We start from the raw sequence: 23,414 nt of genomic DNA, 5'->3' as shown, positions 1-23,414 counted from the left end.
AGGTTGCAGGTAAACCCTTTCTGGCTCCCCAACTACATCATGTTCTGAGTTTGAGTATGATATTGTTCTTTAGAAATGAGGCTCAATTTTTTTGTTGATTTTTGCACATTTTTCATAGGTATTTATTATCTAACATAACTTTTAAATAATTAATAAGAAAGAAGGTTTAATTATCTATAAAATAAATCAATTTTCATCATAAACGGTTATGTATTTAATGAGTTACAACCGAAAATAGAGTACCTGTATCTTACATAAATAGCGCCCTCAACTTCACAATTTTACTAAACATTATTAAATCCCTGTTACAAGTAACTAAACGTAATCGTTAATAACTTATGTTTGCCTTTTCACAAGCACATGTAGTTTACACATTATTTCTAGTATATATTGGGTCAGTTTTTTTGCATATCTGAAAAAAAAAATAATTATGGCTTCTTGTCTTAATTAACATAATAAATATCGCATATCACAGATTTTGCTGATTTTTTTGCCAAAATTATACATTTTTGCTTTAAAAAAGTAATATAATTTCAATAAAGTTAAAATAAAAATATTTTATTAAATAGATAATGTAATTAACTATTAATCAACATTAATTTCAACAAAATACATCAAATATTTATTAAGTTATGAACAATAAAGTGCATCACTATAAAAAGGCGGCCATTTTTGCCGCCATCTTGGATTTCAAGATGGCCGCAGTAAATTTGCAACGGCACACCTCGTGATTATTGTGTCTAAGGGTATTAGCTAACAAAAAAAGTTGGTGTGCTGAGTGTGTAGAAACATGGCAATGGGAGCTCTCTAAACAAGCTATTGGACCTCCGCTTATAAATTTGTCTAGTTGTTATTATTTTTTAAGGATCTAAAGCTATGTCTATACACTTTTGACAAACAAGTGTGATGTGCCCCAAAACCATGGCATATCACTTTTTGTCACATAAAGTGTAAACATTATGGTATTGTCTAGTACCGATGGTGCTAAAGATATGTTAATTCATAATTTCTTACACATCTATCATTGTCATCATCATATCGGTAGTAGCGGTAAGAATCAGAATACAGGCAATACTCATTTAAGTACTTCTCACTGTTAGCAGCTAATGCCATTGATATGATTTGAATTGTAGCACATACAATCGAGATGATACTCATGCTGATTCCACCGAGAGTCTGAACAAAAACAAAAGTAGCCTATCTATGTAACTTTTTGTCTATCTTCCTTTCTTCAAATCAGAGTCTACTGTACAAGGGCGTCCTACACTTATTAGAGCATGAATCAAATTAATATAGATAGGCCCTAATTATACTGAAAACAATCTCTCATTAGAGAGAACTAAAATAACATCTTACTCATTATTGCATAAATACTTTACATATTACTCGGAGTTTATAAGGAAATGTTAGACAGAAGAGGTCTTCAATTATTTGCCTACATTTGTTAAGATCAGAATGTGTATACCTTTATTTACAGCTTGCACAAATAAGTTTACATTTACATTGATACTTTATTCATTATTTTAAATGTATAATTCGTTTTGTTGTTAATTTGTATCCCGTTTTCAGTTTAAAACATCTCTATGTTAAAGAAATTAACGGAATAAATCATTCAAAGTCTTTCCTAGGCCTACAGGATTGCAATTTCAATGAACATCCAACTAGAGATTCGTATGATAATTGTGTAGCCTATAACGGTTTTACGACATAACAAGTAAAACAGGCCTGATTGTAACAATATAATTTGAGTTTCCTCGCCCGATTCTGCAGCTGATAATAGGATATAGTCTTTATTTAATACAGCCAGACACGTATCTAGATGACTTGCGATAGTTAGTGAGACTCTACCTACTGACCGCTGCAGAATTGGATGGTTTCCCAATAGATGCGCGTTTAATTCACTAGATTAATGTTAGGCATAGGATCATTTTACCAATGCAACAACACTGCTATAATTTGAATACAATTGATGTAGGCCTAGATAGTATACAAATAATGAATGCTTATGGGGCAAATAATTTAACGAGGGGAAAGATGAAAGGCTATATGTTCACGAGACGAAGCCGAGTGAAAATAATATAACGTATTTCAACCAGAATCTACTTAAGTGTTACAAAATCCAAAAATACTCACAAGACATTTAATGGTGCCTTTGGCAGCAGACCAACAGAGTGTTCCAGCTATCAAATTTACCTAAAATATTTGAAGGTACATTAACATTGGTGTACAATTATCAGGATTTCCTAAGAAACGATAATTAGTTAGGTAAAATTAAGATAAGCATTTTAACTACAATTATTTATACTATAAACTAGACCATAGTAAATTATCAGACCTTCTATTTGTATAAATCACCTTAAATTGGAATTTTGATGTGTCCTCTATTATATCAGATTAAAATGAATCCCAAACGGAAATCTGGACTATTAATGAAGTGACCTAATATAAATATATATATATTTATATAGAATTACCTAAATATAAATATAATATTTATGTCAATCTCATATCACGGAACGACGACCAACGGAAAGATTCCTTTATTTGTATTATTAATCGTGTATGAATTTAATGATTAGGCCTACATTATTGTTTTTAAAAGAAATTACTTACTGCTCCGGACCATACTGGAATGCCAAGAAAGGCATAATCGAGTGTTGGTAATTTAACTGCCACAATACCTAAAATAATATTTGATATGGATGAAAGAGTTAGGGAAACTCCTACACGTGTTTGTACCTTCTTGGCGTATGCGTAACGTACAATGTTTTCTTGAGTTGAAGACATGTTTTTTTTTAAACTGCAATAGAAAGTATGAATGTTTTAAATAAGGATTTAAAACAACTTAGTAGGCCCTATACAATATTATTTATTTGTTAAGATGAATTACAAAATAAACGAGCATAAACCTGTTTTATTTTTTAAACTTTTTTTACAACTCTCAAGATCTCACTAGCTAAAGCTTGCTTTAAACTTTAATTTAATACTCTTAAAATCAATTTTACCAAATAAAAATGGTTTAAGTTTCGGGGCCGGTTCCATTACACACTCTTGCTTATTGGGTGTTTTTTTTCTGTAACACTCTTTAAAATCGTATTGCTTATTATTTGTTATAAAATGCTGTATTCATTTAGTTGGTTCTTGATTGAATTGTCTATATAATTTGCTTTATTTAAAATATCTTTTACTTTAGTAAAATCGTTTAAAAATAAACGAAAAGAATCAAAACGAAATTAACAAAAACAATAAAAATAAGAGCTTAACTAAATCTTCATCTTTTTCTAAACCTCAATTTTAACGATAATTCCGAATCCTTTAGTAATTTCTATTTTATCTTCGGAAAATTAGGTATTGTTGTCTGTACATAATAATTTAAAAATTATTTTTTTCATCTTTTTTAAGTTTGTGTTTTTATAGTTTATTTTGTATTTTCTGTTTAGAAAGTTTGTTTGTAGGTCCCTAATGATCAGCTGATGCTGGATAGACCACCCTCATAAAATATTATTGAAATAAAAAAAAAATAAAAAAAATCTTATTGCTTATTATTTATAGATTGCTTTATTCATTTAGTTGGTTCTGGATTTAATTGTCTATATAATTTGCTTTATTTAAAATATCTTTTACTTTAGATAACCAATGCTATTCCATATCTTGAACAAGTAAACATTATATAATTATTTTTTTCATATTCATCTTAATACGACACAAATTTAAAAGAAACAAAAAAAATCGTTAAAAAATAAACGAAAAGAATCAAAACGAAATTAACAAAAACAATAAAAATAAGAGCTTAACTAAATCTTCATCTTTTTCTAAACCCCAATTTTAACGATAATTCCGAATCCTTTGGTAATTTCTATTTTATCTTCTGAAAATTAGGTATTGTTGTCTGTACATAATAATTCACAATAAAATACAATCTTTAACTAAATCTCATTTTATAATCCCAAAATATTATGTGTAATTTCATTATCTTTATTATTAATTAATCTTAATCTATTAAGAATAAAAAAAAAACCGTTGAAACATGATATAACTTACCTTTTGTCTTTGATAAGTAGATTCTAGAGCGCTTGCAGTGTAAATGATGTGTACCAGGAAAGACACGCCTACCAAAAGTCATTCCACTTAGTTTCGTATTTCTCAAGTTTGGTTCTTGTATATGTTTCTGTATATGTTTTTGTCATATCTGTAGTTTTTTAAAGCATTTTTTAAATCGATAAACGAAATGAAAACTTGGCAACTTGCAAGATTCAGAATAGCCTACATGGTTGATACATCGTTGTAATTAATCTCCAGTCCGTTTTCAACAAAAAGTATTATTGGTGGCATAATATGTGTGTTTTCCGCGATTTAAAATCACGTAGGTTTATGGCCGTACAGAAGTGCCAGTTTGATCATACTCACCAATTACACTTTAACTGAGTAAACTGTTTCCTTTAATCGTCTGCTGTAGTTTGAATGGAAAATGCGGCAATTGAAACATATTTAGATTGTTCAATTTTCAACGAAATTTCAACGAAAAATTAAATTTAATTGACATCAAGATCACAAAAAAATATATGGGCAATTCGTAACATTGCTGAAAATAAAGGAATGGAAGCAAATACAAGCGAAATACACATGTAGCAATTTATACATTGTTTGACATAACGGGAGAAAGGGTTCGTTTCATTTTGGGCTTTCTATTAATTTCATCCAGACAGCACAAAAAACTAAACTGAAAAAGTTACTTCACAGAGGTAGCTAACTTTGCATTCTCAGTTTCAGTCTGTTTACAGTAGGTGATCTTTATTATATTTTCACGCTGCTGCTCTAGCCCGCTACGTCACACGAGATGACTCATTCATTAGATGAAATCAAGCAGCAGTATAGTACTACACTTTGACATTTTTGTTAAAATGGAAACTCGACTATAATTTATAGGTAGGCCTACCACATGTTGAATCCAAAAAAACGGCTGGAAAAAGAGTCTAATGACAAATCCCAAAGCATTTCTGGTATTTATGAGTCCCATGATATTACTATAATTCACTGTGAGATAATCATTTAATTATTATCAAAACAGTTCATTGAAGTTTTTGTTTGTAATAGGATACTTGAAGTATCTAGGCTTGATGAAGTGACCCCCAGACTTGACCTTAGCAATAACAATAAGTGAGCAGCGTTTTTTGTAAGAAATATTCTTGTTTATTTATTCTTACACAGGAAGATCAAAAGTCGGTGAATGTGTTTGCTGCCCCCTTTGAGGGATTTTTTTCTGAACAACTAAATCTGGATATGACTTTTTACGTAGCACCGCCAGCAGCAGCAAGCGATCGCCCGTTTAGGATTTTCAATATAAAGTTTAGTAATGAACAAGCCATTGTGTTCCAAAATGCCTTTTTTAGAATGAAGCCGAGCCGTGTCATTGGTTATCACAACTAAGCTAAAATGTGTATGTTACTTCATAGTGTATAACAATTTACTGTTACTAAAATTCCATACAGGAGGCTACTTAACATTTCTGATATGAATGATATTATGCATAGTAACTAGTTCTATCGGCGGGATAGAACATAAATAGAAAATATATGTACGAAAAAAATGTAATTATTTCAAAGAAAAGTATAAAATATATTATTCGGTTTGAATAAACAGCTGGAATGCGACGATATAAGGATATAGACATCGTTACTAGGCTAAAATATGATGTGTATGATGTAGGCCTACTTAAAGCTTGTCATCGTAACATGATACGAATCAGTACATTATTTAATAGTTAATCATCACACAGCACATAGCAAGCACTCTCTCTCAAAATATATATTTAATGACTTGTAATATAGTATTAGTAATAATCTCCTTATTCTCCACAAGTCGCCCAAGGCAATGGCGTATCGAAAGCGTTATGATAACACACGGATATCCATGTAAAATAAGCAATGGGTGTGTATACAGATGCCTCTTGTCAGTTTATCTGGCGGCAAAGTATATTAAATTATTGTTGAATAAAGAAATGATAGAAAATTGACGTTTGTCAATGCTGAAGGAATGCTAATATTTATTCACCATCCATTGCCGTCGCTGTTAGCCAAAGTTGTTGTTAGAATCGTGTTTGTCAGACCATCAAGAAAACAAAAGAAGTTGCCCATGCAGAATGCAAATTATGTTCTGTGATTAAGTTTGAACGTAGACGCATAGCAAGTGAGTTTACCAATGACAAGCGACAGTTTGAATAATCCATAGCTTGTGATTGGTCAAATCATTTACGTTGTGGCTACCTTGCGTTTCGTCTCTATAGTGGGAACCAAACATTATAATATTAAACTAATATCAATATTTTTATATTTTTTACTGATTCATAATTCATATTTAATATTTAGGTCTATCCTGATTTACTAACTATGATAAATAAAAAAGGTTTCCAGATTAAATTGTATAATTAAGAAAAAAATGAATTAAAATAAAAGCCTCTACTGGTAATTTTTATTTTAAAATTTAGAAATAATAATATTGGAAATTGAACTAATATGTTCATAAATAGTATGTGTGGGTTATTATTGATATCAACATAATTATTTTGGACTGTTACAGCTTAAATTTTTTCCCCATTTCAATAGGGTAATTTGCATTTGTTTACTTGACAGCCACCACACGTTTTAGAGGGAGAATATTGGGTATAGGCTTTGTATAGATCAGATGCTTCAGTGATACGTGAATCAGTGATATACGTGAATGTGTCAAACGTCATTTAAATTCATATATCATTAATATATTGTCAGGTGATGAGATCCATTGCCCGTGATTGGCTGTTCCGTTCATCTTATCGAACTGCACGGTACATCCCAATTTTGCCTCTTCACCTTCTTCGTTTAAAAATTATTCATTAATGCAAACGAAAGGGAACTAGCTGGAAGATAGATAATTCAGGAAAGCATTGCCCTGGCATCAGGCTTATTTTTCATTGGACAAGAGTTCGAGCTGGCCTTGAGTTGATTTTCTCAAACGTCTGTGTACGGGTTCGATTGATTCTATTTTTAGCGTTGAACTTGTGTGCCGTACTTACTATGAGGTGCATTGGTTCATTACTTTGGTTGAGTTTTCTTGTTGTGTTCATATTTGTTATCTTCATCACAGAAGATGTTACAGCTTACAATGGTTATCCTGTCTATGGAAGGTAAGTTAACATGGGTTACTTGATAGTTCAATTGACTGACTTAGTATAGGCGTATGCTTTATTTATTTGGGTTGCAGGCTAGGAAAGTGGTTCGTTCGTTCGTTTGTTCATTTGTCTGTTTTATACGGTGTTTTGTTTTTTGTTTGTTTTACTTTTAACAAAGTACGGCGTTTAATGTTGTTTTGTATTGTACGTTCAACTTTAATTTAGGAATGTAGTGAGCTAATTTATTTAGTAATGATGGACTCATCACACATGTTTATATCAATGATGTGAAGCTATTTATTTGGCCTATATATTTTTCCAAGTTGTTGCGTTTAATTAGCAGCTCCTTGTGGAAATGTACACAAGCGTGTCCTAAATAAGCACTGGCGTGAAGTACGGTTTTAGTAGGTCTAGAAGTGCAGTATTTCGATTTTGTTAAAGATGGTACTCAAGGCTCTATAAATAACGAATAATACACATCACATTTCATACCGAAGTAACGACAGATTCGTTTTCATATTATCAACCGTTATATTGTTACAGTGAAAGATTATGAATGGTAGACTGCGGAAGTCGGGTCATTAAGGTGACTTGGGATACCGTACCATTCTTCCTTCAATAACAGACAGTTAATGCTGATGTGCAATTCGAAGCATATTAATGTATTTGATGTATCATAGATAATATAGTTTGCTGCTAAAATGTTCCAGAGCAGACTTTAAACTAACTGTAAATGGATTTTCTTATATTTTGTACGATCCGGATAATCCGATTTTTATCCGAATGTCTAAACATTGATGAGATGTATTGAAGATACTTAAATTTAGGTGACCGAATTTTAGCCAAGAGGGAAACAAAATGATAATTAGTACCGTATCAATAAAGAAAATAGGAAGTAAGTTCATCATCGATGATAATCAATTAGTTTCTACGAAAAATTTCATTCATTAGTATGAGTGTTTTCAATAACTTATTCCAATCGCTATCTGAATTTTGTTTTAAATTCACAATTCAAATATGATAATTTAACTAAATAACTCTTTGTTTAAGGAATAATCAGTTCATCTAAATTACATTGCGTTTATTGAACAGTGTTTCAAAATACAAACAAAAACACCAATTGTTCAACGTTACCCACTCAGACTGACGTATAATTGAGTGAAAAATTAGGACAAAATCATTGCATAATGATAGAGTTCACTCCAGAGGGATAGTTGCAATAAACATACAGTAATGTGGTGACGTCATTTATGTTTGCATCCAGGTCTCGAAAATCGTTATTATTATTTCCGGTACTGCACATGAAAAAAATTGTATTAGTATACTTTTAACTGTAGGCCTACTAATGCTATCATTTCAATTTTTTGTTTATGAAATAGGCCTATGAATTTAATTTATTCCAAAAATATTTATAAATGCCATGAAGTGTTTTATGAATTCATTAACGTAAGACATACGTTCGGTACTTTTCATGTGAATATAATGACGACGCTCTGTGTTAACTTCCCGGGGGTATTCGGAAACTTCTCTTGTCAATTAACCTAACCTTGGATCAATTTCATTGCTCTTTTACGGGGCTTTAATCTCTTTATTAGATTAATAATTTAACACTAATATACACGTCATAGTTCGAGTACATTCTTACAACCAAACAATAGTTAGTCATAAGTTCGTATCATAAAAAATGTTATTCCATATAGGACTACTTAAACGTTTTGGTAAAATGCAAATGTAATGATTTTATTACAATCAATATTGTACAATAATAGGTCTCTGGTTGAATCACGTATATTTTGGAATATTAACCACAAGTGTAGCCTACTCTGTATAATTATGTTGGGACTTTGATGGACATGTTCAACTCCAGTAGCTAGGCCTATATTTATTAAGAAGTAGTCCGATAGTTAGAACATGATAGGAATGTACATATTTATCTTTCAAAGTTTATAACCTTACCTGAAATTGATGGGGAGGAAATTATTTTGCACCAGGGGGTTAAACACTGCCAATAGGAGTTACACGCCGAACTGTATTTAACACTGCTGGTTAACGTTATGGACGAAAGCGCCTGTGTATCAGACTCACGCTGGTTGTCAAAACCCATCAATTACTTACGTAGCGTGCGCTCAGTTTTCCCAACACTTAATAGAATACACAAATCACTTATAAAACAATAAAGTTATATATTATATCTCAAGGTAGTAATACTACCTGGTATTTATGCAAATAAGATAAGTGATGCACCCTCAATCATGTGATTGACGTAAACCAAACAAAATGATCAGTATTAGGCCTAATATGGGTAGATTTTTTTAGATGAAATTAACTCATACGTGTGGAGTTAAAATTCAATCGATATTGCATAAAAAAAGAACAAGCACCACATTATACCTTTTCAATGTGTTATCGTTGTGAATGTGTTAGAGTAGAGTTGAGAGTCAGCTCGTGACAAGGAGGGTAGGCTACCCCTTTCAAACTAGTGAAAGTGATGGTAAATAGGCATAACTAACCTATATAGCTCATGATAGCTTTCCTCCAACCCAGCAATACAAATCTTACTATATCTTTATTTTTCTCATTCCTTTGGCTGTCTATCAAAAAGGCGAAAGATTGTTTTTAATATCAACGGCTTATAGGTGATCTTTTGGATTAATACTTCGATAAAATAAGGTTGACTTCCCAGTTGAGTTATAAGAACACTTTATCTTGGGTGGTAAACATGTTTAAGACTGAGTGACCCTACGTCACATGCAACACACCTCCACCCAGAACAATTGCCATTCCTGCTGAACCATTAGACGTATGCCTCTGACTATCTTTTGGCTTGGGTTTAATTTTCTGGAATAATGTCTAGTTTTATGAAGCACATAGTAGATTTATGTGCATCGGCAACATATGTAAGTGCTCTTCTGGGGACCAGAACGCTTGATTCTACGAAAGTTCATCATCACTTGCAGAATTTCAATACAATTAACATTGGGGGTGACAATTTGCACCAAATACGACAATTAAACATTTCAACATTGATTAGGTCAGGCCTTAGGTTTTATTTACCGATACAACAATGGCTAAACAAATAATCGGTTATCGTAGATATTATGAAATAATTTTAGCAATGCGGTCAATCCTTCACGTGAATTATTTTAATTTATTAACTGTACGTGCTGTTAATGTTTACCCTAGATTTACATACATTTGAAACCCATTTTATATCAATAAAAGAAACACGTTAGTGTCATTTCATGTAAAATGATGTTGTCATTACGTCAAACGCATCACATATATATAATAATATAGGTCGTTCAATTGATATGTGCCCACAGTTTTCTTAGTTAAAAACTACGGTTGAAATTCGGAATGGTCAGAACGTCTGTTTCATTTTATTGCCCCCCCCCCCCTCTCTATCGCTTGTATTGCAAGTAATGTTTTAAATGCTGATTTTAAATTACAGTATAAAAAATACATAACATTTAAGACTGATATTGCTACCGTGCACGCGCTTTATGAATTGGAGGTCGCAATTGCAGATATACTTTACATTATGACATTTTATAATTGAAAAAAAAAGGATCTTGACGTGTGTCCGTCATACGCTTGCCTTATGCACGACGTGATATTAAATTTCAGTGCTATCACAGGCACCAAACTCTATGCTGGGTTTTTTTACGCTTTTTTTACGCATCCAGCGTAAACGGAATAGGTCATCACCTTTCGTTTAGTGAAACGTTTACGTACCATATCGATAGACATGACTGTTGTATAATATGAAGCGAGAACGACGGATGGTGAACGCGTGGCCGTGAATTAATCTTCCTAATTAAATCAGAGTTTATTCAATTAAAGAGCTGTCGAAATTCGTAACATCAAGTGGATTATAACCGACTTTTTTTAGCATAATCCATACTACATCATCTCTACTATCATTAAAGTCTGACATTCCCAACACAAGATCAGTGAAACTTAATGTAATTTAAATTAGTTGATGATTAAACATGAGCTATTAATTATCTATGTTGTCTGTCCAATGTCATTGCCGTGCGTCTGACACAAAACTGAGCGTTCTGATTTAACTTTAAACGACACTGTGTTTGATGAAGTTTGAGAAAATTAAAAATAATATGTTATTTATTTTAAAAGTGATGTGTCATTAGTTTTAATAATAATATACTTTCGTTTTCTTTTCATTATTAATGATATACTATCATCATTAATTTGGTGACAGGCACTGTAAGTACATGTTTAAAATTATATACTGTAGGCCTAAAATAGCTCTTTTTTTAAAGAGAGTTGTTATAAAATTAATGGTGTATAAAGGTCATCACCAACATGGACCAAGACAAATATTCAATACATTTATTTAGACAAAAATACAGCGGCAGGCCTATGTAAAATCTTGGGATTTTTTTTAAGGCAAGGTAAATGCAATGTCATATTTTTTGTTGTGGGTTGGTAATGTCAAGTGTATTGTGACAGTAATGGGGACGACATGACCGTACGATAATCGGTTGGTTATACATGGGGCCAACATTTGCGTGGAATATGCCTAATTATCGGCTACCATAAACCACGATACATAATATCCTTAGGCCTACCGGTACCCTACTACAACATGCCGCTGGTATGTCACACCTTTAACTTGTATTCTCTGATTTATTGAGAGCCTGAATCCCATAAGAACAGGGAAGTTAATAAGAACCAACCCGCGATAACCCGTGTACCATCTCGTGGGACCTCTAGGCAATTGTGCCTGCCGTATCATCCTATAATATAAAGGATAAAATAGCACTGTGTTCAATGCCATATCTAACCATCAACAACACAAAATATAAGGGAAATGTCGATCGAAATCATTTAGGTGTAAATGCTACATTAATCAAATTATGTTGGCGGTTATATCCATAATTTATAGAGTTCTGTATCATACCTACATCATGTACCGTTTACGATATGATTTAGTCGATAGATAATGTGGTGTTATTTATGATCGGTTGGCATCGATGTGAATAGGGGTCATCGTTAGATAACTTTTCGATGAACTGCATCGTGGTGGAACTTAATCAGACATACAAACTATCACATGTACACTTAAAGCATATGATGAAATAATGTAATAATAGCTCATCAGCAATGTATCTGTTTATGGAAGAAAACATTTTTCTTTTCCATCGCGCAAAACGCAACGTAAAAACGTCTCACACTATGCAAGAAAGCAGTTTTCTTCAGCCACAGAGATATACATACATCAATTTATGCTAACCCATATTAGGCTTAGCCGGTTCTTGGTAGTTAATCATTAGGCGATATTGCCTATAATAAAATGTAGGCCTAACTCAAATTCTATCGATCAGCACCATACAACCATCCATGTCAGTAATTAGATATAGTTAAGTAGGCCTAACATGAATGATTGGCGTTTGAAACTAGAACGAATTAAAACAATAAGGATGTCATTGGGTTGAATATAAATAAATTATACAACCTATTAAGGTTAATTAGTCGTAATAATAACATTAAATTTACCGCCAATTCTTTCCTTTTTCCACACGAATGAACGCTCAGTCTCTCCCGGAAATATTTCATTTTTTTTAAGCGATAATTACGGTAGAGTATACAGCAGACACGGTTCAACGAACCATTTGGAATTTTTCTAGCCTATTTATCATATTGTACACGAAAACAAGATAAAGATTAAGACGGAGATTGATGGTTTATTTAACATTTTAAGTACCATCTTTGCTATAAATGAATACCCAGTCAGCACGTGCGAACAATGTCATTCTGCCATTATTACCAACAAGTAAACATACTCTATTTTAAGCTATGATTCAATTATTACATCCAATTGAGGTTATTAAACTAAAAAAAATGAATAGATATTAGGCCTATAACTGTACACCTTGACGGATCTTAATAACAGATTGTGAAGATGCTGTATAAATGCAAACTCTGATACATTACTTTACCCTGATAGTAAACTAATTGGACAATAAAGCAAACGATAATTTCTGTATTATGCACATGTATAGGCCTACTTAACAGATCCGCACCTGGGAAAATTCTGATTTAAGCCCTATACTTTACGGAAACACCAAGAGAAGCATGCTTTTTCAATTTATGTATAATGATTCCAAGTTTGGGGGGATTTGTAAAACTTTGATCAATTTAGGTGACATGGTATACGGTATATTGTTCGATTGTTGGAAACAGTGTCGTTAATTTGTACCGTATTTTCAGCAATCAAAATATTGGAGGTAGATATGAAAGAAATGGGGTGCACTCGTTTATAACTTATCCATTCAATCATAATGGTACATTTGTTGAGTTGGTATGATACTCAATTCGTCGATGTATGTTATTCAGTTCACCAAGGTATATACATGTGACATGGTACTTCTTTGATTAGTGTATTATTCAGTTCGTAGAGGTTTATTCGATCATCACAGAATATGGCACTTTTGTATAAATTGCTCAGTTCATCGAGGTTAAATCTTTCTTGGTCCAATAATATTTATCCAGTTAAAGCAAGCAACTAAACCTCTGAGAAAATATAATACCAAAAGTATACTGGTACTTAGCGCAAGTGCTACCATGTGTTGTCCCAAAAGAATTGCATTTTATTGCAAATCTGCAAATCCATCTTTATCTACGGATCTTTGAGCGACTTCCCATAATGACGTCATGGTGACCCATCACCCTGTCGCTTGTTGTTCCTTAGGCCCTGGTAATAGACATATTTTTTATTCTTTGGAGGTGAACATTGATCTTCATCAAAGAAGAGAAATGAACGTTTCTCACATTCATTCAGCAGAACATCATGGGTATAATTAGCGGTATTTCGTTTTCTCGGCGCGTAACTAGACCGTCACGCAGCTATCGCAGTCATTTTACTCATGGCCAAATGTTTCTGAGCATGCTCAGAATGGATTTTTGATTCAATAGTCTGCGTAGTTTATTTTCTCATCTTCAATCTCTTATTTAATAGGCCTGCACCTTTTCTTGTTTTTTTATAAAACTGATTTTGGACGACGTCTTAGAAGTCAAAGATGCTCTCCATGTGAAATGCCATCATGAGATGAGAGCGCGTCGTCTTATAATATTGGTCAGTACAGGTTATTGTATTGTTAATACGTATTTTTACTTTCTATGGACCAGATATTCCGAAATATAAGATTGAATGAATGAAATGCACATGTCTTTATAGCAAAAACACGAATGCTAGTGGCTTCCAAGAAGCATTAGTCAGACTTAAATTAACCAGTGTCATAGGCCTACAGGATGCTTCTCCATTGGAAGTAAAACAAATCAAATGTTCAAATCTATCAGAGTGCCATTATTACTCGTCACAAATAATATAAGGGACTTCCCAAGAGAACACAAGATTTTACCAGGGTATCACGTTTTAACCAATCACCAAAGTCAGAAATAGCATGACATCATAGTTACATACACTATATCAAATAATGTTTTATTACGTTTAGGCCTATCTTATTTTCTATAAAGGTCCTTTTTGTCCACAACACACATGACTCAATTTTGGAAAATGATTCAGTTTTGGTATAGGCCTATGTAATTATATAAAAAAAAAAGTTCAATACGAATTCATTGAAAATGTTATTTTCTGTCTAAATTGTGTATCGTTGGCCTAATTTCGATGTGATATGTTTAAAGATTGTGAATAGATCTGACAAAATAATCAATCAAACAAGGACATAACAAGAGGGGAATATTGAGATTCAAATAATATACAGTATATTAAAAACAGAGCATGTGCCTGGTGCTGATGCTAGAATTTTTTTTATAGAAGAATGTGTTATCGAATAGAGTTTCAGAATGTACAGGCCATTTAACTGCAAAGATGTTGTATTAGTCTGGGCTCCAGATGGAGTTTTTTCTTAATATTAGTAAAGACATAAATATTTTTGCACATATGGCGTTTCATACGTGTATTACTTGAGTTTTTTTCAGACAAAAATCGCGGTCGAAATAAAAACAAATAAATAAAAAAAAAAACAATACAGACTTGGGGCAAGTCTAATGTTGTAATATACTATTCTATATTTAATTTGATTTATTTCGATACCATACAAGACCTAAATCGAACAAAAAATGCAATCATTTTGTATGGTACGGTATGGTAACTTTTAGATTTTAAAATATCAGGAAAAAAATCTTATCAAAATTGAAATGTTTGCTTCACATTCACTTCAATTACATAGATGATATATGAGCTATTCTCTTTTAATGATATTTCGAACGTTTTAAACTTTTAGAATGACATTTTCAAGAGAAAACAATCTGATCCAAATAGGAAGTTAGCGGCACTTATAAAGAATAATTTTTAAATACAGTATGTGTTTTAAATTCATTTATAATGAGCTTAGCCCATGGATTCACATATATTTATTAATCAAGGCCCGAATATATCATAAGTCTATTTAGATCCTAACCTAATCCAGATAAATCCATTTACCTGGGTTTTCTATTACAACATTCCTTCAGTTCCTGGCTTCGTGTTGAACTTCATTTTGTGTACATTTACAGGATTTAAATCGTATTCTAAAAGATTTAAACGGTTGATTAATAGAGCATGGATTTAGAAAAGGTAACGTATTATTTTGATCAATGGGTTATGCGTATATAGAAATAACTTACTTTTCATGTACATGTGTTATTTGGTTAGAAATTGAAACTACTGTTTTTGTAAACATAACAGTTTTACCATTTTATTAGATCTGTAATGATTAGTGATCCAGAAGAAAGGTGAGACTGCTGTTTCAGAAACAAAATTGTGGATATAGTAAAAACAGTAGGTCTATATTTCTGATATGAGTACTAAGAACTAGTCGAAAAATAAATTACCTACTGATTATTTTTGTTTGTGCAACATAAAATTAATTTGGGAATCGAATACAAAATATTTCTAAGTCAATGATTTCCAATTGGTTCAGCAGCTTACCGTATATTATGTTATATGTTGTTTATAAAGGTCTTTATAGGGTAGTGTACAAAATAATATTAGCATAAATTATAGCATCTGTAATTTTTCATTTTTTGCATAAAAATAATAATGATGGATGCGCGACTTCGTCGGTTGTAGATACTTCTAATCTTTTCCCGCTTTGTTTCATTCTTGAAAATGTTGTTTATTTTCTTGGTTTGCATCGGTCTTCAAATATCCCTTATAAACCTAAATGAAAGACTCCAATTTAAAGATAAAAATAATGATTATTTTATCCTAATTCAACATCAGACAAAGATTTAACATATGTAAAATCAGCTTAGGTTTGCTGCAAGCAAAACCTGATTGTCTGTCGGATAAAAGCTATTTAGTTAAACTGCGACAAGTTCATGAACATCACGTACGCTGTGTTCTACTTATCCTTGCAGCAATTTTTATTTTAAACAAACTTTCTCACGAATGATCAGTTAAAAGGTTAAAATATGTCATTATTCACAAATAGGGGGTTCATTTCGGAGCAGCTCTTCTGTCTCTCATCACTTTCAGCATAAATATTTAGACTTCGACATTGTTTAAGTGGTATCTTTTTTTTGGAAAACCATGGAGAAATAAGTTAGGTCCATGGGAAAACAAAATGACAACGTGATTATCTAACGGGCTTGTTTTTCTATTCGCATAATTACAGAATAGGGTCATAAATTGATACTGATGAGGATGACTACCGTAATTCATTTTGAGGATTTACTAACGGGACAAGCAAACATATAAAACAAAATAAAGTTTCATGCATCAATTTAAATTAATAAATCGAATGTTTTAAGCCATTAATACTGATTGGTAATAGTTAAATTAGACTAAAGCTCTGTCTACACTATCAGTATGTGCCCAAATATGGTAGTAATATGACATCATCGTGCAGACAGAGCTTTAGTGTCTTCTTGAAGAATCCAATCCTAAGGTAGACCTATTTGTGAATGTAGGCCTACTGCTGCACAGTACCGTAACGTATAGGCTAGACTTTTCTAAAATATTGTTTACTAACATGACATGGGGTATACAAGTTAAGCCCTCTGATCTGCTACTACAGGCAAATATTGTCAACGTGTTGGTATTAAGCTGTCGGCTGAGGACAATCTTGACCAGTTTAAGCTGCCGTCAGGTAAACCACACACGATTTTACACACTGTGTTCAAATAAACTTTGCGATTTATACCTTGCACTGCATGAAAAATTAAACCACGTTTGATTATTGAAACTGGCTTGTATTTATACTGTAGGCAATGGAATGAGTGTTTGTATTTTATGTGGTACTTCTGTGTTTTATAGATATACCGTAAACGCTTTGGTAACAATCAGTCAATTTGTTAACGTGTTGATTACACAATATCAAACAGATAGTGTAGTGGTCATTATACATCCCAGTAATTCAATAGTATATACAATTGGTGGAGGTAAAATATTTTAAGGCCTATTAAATTGCTGAGCGAACATCAACGTCAGATCTTATAAGTATTTTATACCAATAATAATACTAGCTGTATTAAATGATTAAAATAAAATTAAGATGTTTGGTTGGAATGGCGGTATACAAATGGGAAGATTGATTGATTGATTGAATAATTGATTGATTGATTGATAATATGGAAAGGATGGAAGATATTGTTATCGACTGTAATGTAATGCAGAGGGCGTTCTATTTTATATGTCAGCACAAATTGAAGATAAAGATAACTCGAGATTTTAATAAGCATCTGTGACGTCACCGATATATCGATTTTCTGTAGGATAAATATTTTTTTTTTGTCTTTTGTGATATTCACTCACTTTTATTTCATTCTTTACATTTGTTACAATAATCTATATCAATTTTGTTTCAGTATAAAACTATCTCTGCAGCTTAAAGTTTTTTTTGTTTTTCTTATTTTTAGTATTTTACATATATAAAAAGTTAAAGCATTTAAAAAATAGACAAAAGTTATATAAAAATATACATCACATAATATATATTATTTTTTTCTGTTTATTGCAGAGGGAGCAACTTTTGTGAATTTAAAGTTACGAAAATGGTTAGTTGTAAAGTGAGAAATGGAACGACGCGGTCTAGGGAAAGATATCCGTTATGGTGCAGCTACCAACAAGTTAGAAACAACTTAAATCACATACCAAACCCAAGTTGCTTTCCAGAACAATATAGGTAAGTACGTCATCTTAATCTAACATTTTCCATGCATCAGTATGTGTTTTTTAGATAAATGTGAACGTTAACATGTTTTCAAGCAAAGACACCTTTGTAATAATGTATGAGGTGAAATTACACATCCTAGATAGCTATAGATTGATTTTTTCAAGTATAATTTTTATTATATTTTTAGATTTTTTCCCCTGGAATTTACCCGTTAGGACTCAATTTATTAATAACAAGATTGCTGATTAATTGTGAAAATACATTCTTCATGTAATTTAAGAGGATATGAAATCACACCGTCTTCTTCTCTTTATCCGACCATTTACGATAATGCGATAACAAGGTCCGCATCTGTCCTTTTACTGTCAATAAACATAATAATTGGAAGCAAACTATTTATAATGTATTTAAAATGTAAACCATACAATAACATGTTTTTATAAAACATTGTGTTTACTTTTGGCGAAGGTTAGATGCCTACCCAAGTAGTCTGCCAAAACTAACAAAAAAATAAGATTTCTCGGTAATTTAAAATTAATAGGCTGTTTGATATATTGATAGTCTATCCCAAAGTTCAAAAGAACTTACAGCAGGCCTCATGTTAATGAGCGGCTATAATAATATAATACATAATTCATTTTCTATAAATAGCTATACATTATTGAATCGGTATGTATAACTACTATTGCTGACAACTGAATAAATACAATCGTTACCAATACCAATATTTTTTGTCATAATGTTCTATTAATAATTGTATGTAAACTATTTATTTTACATGGTGATTTGTTGAAAGTAGGACACATAATTATATATGTATTTATAATTAAATGAAAACAAACTTAAACGCAACTGTACGTGACGGGAGATATTTTAAAGTTATTAGTTTATCATATTAAAACATCACCTTTATTCAGATCAGTAATGAGGAGTAATGGTAAATAAACAGAAGTACTATCACCTTCCTCTTCAAATAAAGTGGGCCCATGTTTCGCGATTCTATTTCATTGTATAATAAGAGTTTTATGAATCTTGAGTTGACATCTCAGTAATTAATTTTGACGCATCGATAATGCTTAGGGCGGAGGTATGTCAGCCCTTCCCATTTGCCCTCCTAACCATTCTTGTCCCCAGCGGTCGTTATTTTTTTTTTTACTAACCGCGAAGTATCGAGAACTAGATGAACTCACCGTTGGGCAGTAAGAACAACTATCACATTTAGGAACGTGAATGGTATCGGAAGTCACCTAAGTCCCCCACTCCACATGCGAGCTATTAAGAAAACCAACAAGTTTAACTGGTTAGGCTGGCGGCCATACAACCACCGGAATGCGTGCTCAAGCCCCCCTGCCATAGGAAATTGTCAGGTGTTAGCATTGTGAGTACTCGTCAAATATTATTAACGTTGACGAGAGGTTAAAAAATTGTTGAAACTGTCACTCAAAATCCTCAAAATGTGAGAAATATTTTATGTATTGTTGGCTCTTTTTTTTAATCATATCGATTTTAAAGTAGTTTGTGTAAGAAGGGATCACTTTTCCATGTGTAAGTCTATGCAACTATACATTTATATATTTATTAACATTTCGTTTCATATTTTAATTAATTAGGTCCTATTGAATAAAAAGGAAGAATACACCTATATAAATACGAATATAAGATGCCTTAAGATTTATTCAATAGGCCTAATTATATAACTGCAAATCGGTCAATATAACGAGGAATTTTTTTAAAATACCGTTTTATTTCTCATTTTATTTTTGTCTGCCACAGAATACGAATGTGTTTCCTCCATTTTATATAAAACCTTGAAAGACCATTAAATGCTTTGTTTCAGTAGAAAGGGTGATTCTCAGATTTTCCCACCCAATATTATTATCTGTAATTGTACAAAGAATTATAGTGAGATCCCCAGTGCAATAATTATTGTTTTTCTACAAAGTCGATCGTATCTTAAAGATATCCTAAGGAAAAATTAGATTTTATCTCAAATACGACTAATCTTCGTCTAAATCGGTTTACATCCTGTTTGAACTAATTGCTTAATATATTTCAAAAAAGACAAATGTTATGAATAATGACCACGTTTTTGATCTTTTGTTTTCTAGGATAGTCTTCCGTCCTCGATACATAACGGCATACAAGCCAGTCGACACGGTTGAAAGACAGTGCTGTCCGGGGTTTTCAGGTCAAAAATGTGACAAAAGTTAGTAGGCCTAAAGTTTGTTTTTTCCTTTGTTTTTACAGAAATAGTGGGGGCGCTATATGTTGTTAAAGATGGCATACAACGGAAAATAATGTTATACAACTAAGAGGACACATTTTGTCGAACATGTAAACAAAACAACAAACAAAAAATAATGTTATAGCAATTTATAATTCCAATGTCTTCTGTCTTTCAGTTTGTTTTAATTGTTCTGAAATAGAAGCGTTAAAGATAAAAGTTAAGCAACTAGAACACCGAAAAGATATCACTCACTCGAAGGTTGATGGTAGCAACAAATACGTGAGTACCTCATAATGACCTTTTTTAATCAATATCAACACTATTGTTTATACCATACATTGTATACAAGCTATCGAACCAATAACATATTATATTACAATTGCAGATCTCATATACATCGGACCTACAAGCATCGCAAGGTGGTGCTCTTATAGTTGGTCCAAAAGGCCCTCCTGGAACTAAAGGTAAAGTAGGACCACCGGGCACCGAGGGACTGAAAGGTTCCAAAGGAGATAAAGGAGATGAGGGAGAGCGTGGTGCTCCGGGAAAACCCGGGCCAATAGGAAAAGTTGGACAACCTGGGCCCGCAGGAATGCCAGGTCCAAAAGGTACGTGAAATAAATGGTGAGAGTTGAGATTAATGCTTGATTCCCACAGAGACGCAACACAAATATACAAATGTAATAATATAAGATAAGAAAGCAAACCAATAATAAATAAAATATTAGCACATTCTTAATAATGGTAGGGTAATTGATATTTTGGTTTACATTGTAGGACCGACTGGTGCACAGGGTCTGATAGGACCACAGGGACCTCCTGGCCCACCTGGTATTCCGGCAAAATTACCTGATGACTATGTAACCGTAAGTTGTATTCGAAGTTTTGTTTTTGTTAGTTACCAACAAATTAAAATACCTGAATAATGCAGATAACTATAGATTAATAAGTATACGGTATAATAATAATATCCTGGATTTATATAGCGCCTAATATTGTGAAACCTCTAAGCGCTGTACATAAACTAATACGATAAAAGGGATTCCAACATGATGCCAAAAAAAACCCCCAAACCGATATAACGGGATAGACCCTCGTCGCTAACCAGGGATCGGTCTAATTGAAACCCCGGTTATTTTGTTCATATATATTACATCAAGTTGTACTAAACATTGTAGTAAATTGTCTGTTAAGTGCTTAAAATATCCTTAAGGTTCAACAACATTTTCTCTATATCCGTAACATTTTCTGGTTCTCCATTCTTCGCTTATTTTCATGCATTGTAATATTTTTATTTTGTTTTTATTCCAGATAGAACAACTAAAACAAATATTAGAAAGTGTACATATAATGAATAAAGAACTAGAAGCTTGTAAACGAATAATTAACCAGCAATTCGGTATGTACATCTCTTGTTGATTGTTGTTTGTTTTTCATTTTTTTTTGTTTTTTTGTTATCGTCTTCTTACTGGAATTGGCATTTATTTTATTTTATTATATTTTCATATTTAAAATGTAGTTGTGGAAAATAAGTAAAAACAAATGAAGAGAGATTCATGATTTTTTCCTCAGGTGGTGGTTTTCCTGGGATGCCAAGTGGCCATTTATATCAGACACCCGAACCAGGCAATGAATATCCAGAACATCCAGGCTCGAGTATTGATACTAGTGATGTTAACATTGATTCCAGCCAGATTGAAAGTATTGATTCTAGTGAAAGCCCAACGTATTCAGGAAACGGGGCTGCTGATGAACCTTTTCGGTACAAATGAAACAAAAGGATCACATCGTGACCATAAGCTACAGCTGATGATACATTTTTTTCCAGTGGCTTATCCAGCAATTATTCATAAAATGCGATGTGACGATCAGACCATCATTGGGGGTTAAGATGTACATTTTTATATTATAAACCAAATAGCATTTTTTTTTCATGTATGATTTAAATTTCAATCATTTGTCAAGGAATACGTTTCATATTTCGTAAGAAAAAGTGATAATAATAATGTCAACACCACATCTTTAATACGCCATGTTTCTCCATTTACCACAACTTTAAAACTTGGTTGACACTACAAGGCGTGGTTCTCACTAGAGATGCAACGCAAGTGAATTACCAATCACAAGCAACATTTCGAATAAACTATAGCTTGTGGCATGAATTACATCCTTGCGTTACGTCATAGTGAGAACCAAGCATTATACGTAACGTATAAGCCCACCGGTAAGTAATCATCTCATCTGCCGATTGTTATTGATAAACTCACTTGCACTGCGTATACGTCGTTGCGTTGCGTCAAGGTGGAAACCAACCATCAATAACCAAACAACACGATACTCATGTTGTCATGTACGTTATTTCGAGTAATTTCAAACAAGGCGAACTCTGCTGTTCATACAGAGTAATTGGTAATTATCCAATAATATGTCATTTAGCCTACAGTTGGTGAACTTGTGGGGTGCAGTGTATATTTAAAATATAAAAAAAACGCTGCTACTTTTGATACTCTTTCGTGTATTCAGTAATGAACGAAACATAATATTTATTAAATTTTAAACGTAAAAGTAGAACGTATAATATTAGACGATATCCATTGATATCGATAATAATGTATATTATTTTAAACCAAAGTAAAAATAAATAACTACAAATGTGACTGCTTTTATCAGACGGTATTTTATAGTCTAAGCTGTAAACCTCATAAGATATAGTTTTAGTGTGATTATATATTCTTAACAATGTATAGCAGATGTCAACAAACTTGATCCAAAGAATCTATTTTCTTTAATATTCATAATAAATTGTACATAACATAGCTGAATATATTTTTGTTTCATTGTTCGAAACTTATGTTTTGTATGCCATGTGTGCCAGGATATTCATTCATTCATTCAATCT

General features: G+C 32.3%; 2 protein-coding genes across 2 annotated transcripts; one reads left to right on the top strand and one right to left on the bottom strand.

The window, feature by feature from the left end:
* Positions 1 to 984: 984 nt before the first annotated feature.
* On the bottom strand, positions 985 to 2,794 carry LOC140044012 (uncharacterized). The gene is made up of 3 exons (XM_072088494.1): positions 2,614 to 2,794; positions 2,134 to 2,193; positions 985 to 1,176 (listed from the first exon to the last, which is right to left on the bottom strand). Exons 1-3 carry the CDS (start codon positions 2,785 to 2,787, stop codon positions 985 to 987), a joined length of 426 nt encoding a protein of 141 aa, XP_071944595.1. The 5' UTR covers positions 2,788 to 2,794.
* A 4,070-nt stretch (positions 2,795 to 6,864) lies between these two features.
* Positions 6,865 to 23,331, top strand: LOC140044791 (uncharacterized). Its single transcript, XM_072089451.1, has 8 exons — positions 6,865 to 7,159; positions 18,133 to 18,297; positions 20,397 to 20,494; positions 20,691 to 20,794; positions 20,901 to 21,123; positions 21,293 to 21,381; positions 21,827 to 21,914; positions 22,088 to 23,331. Exons 1-8 carry the CDS (start codon positions 7,050 to 7,052, stop codon positions 22,285 to 22,287), a joined length of 1,077 nt encoding a protein of 358 aa, XP_071945552.1. The 5' UTR covers positions 6,865 to 7,049; the 3' UTR covers positions 22,288 to 23,331.
* Positions 23,332 to 23,414: the final 83 nt, after the last annotated feature.

Source organism: Antedon mediterranea, chromosome 3 (assembly GCF_964355755.1).
Source record: "Antedon mediterranea chromosome 3, ecAntMedi1.1, whole genome shotgun sequence".
Lineage (NCBI taxonomy): Eukaryota > Metazoa > Echinodermata > Crinoidea > Comatulida > Antedonidae > Antedon > Antedon mediterranea.
This window is presented reverse-complemented; position numbering and strand designations above follow the sequence as displayed.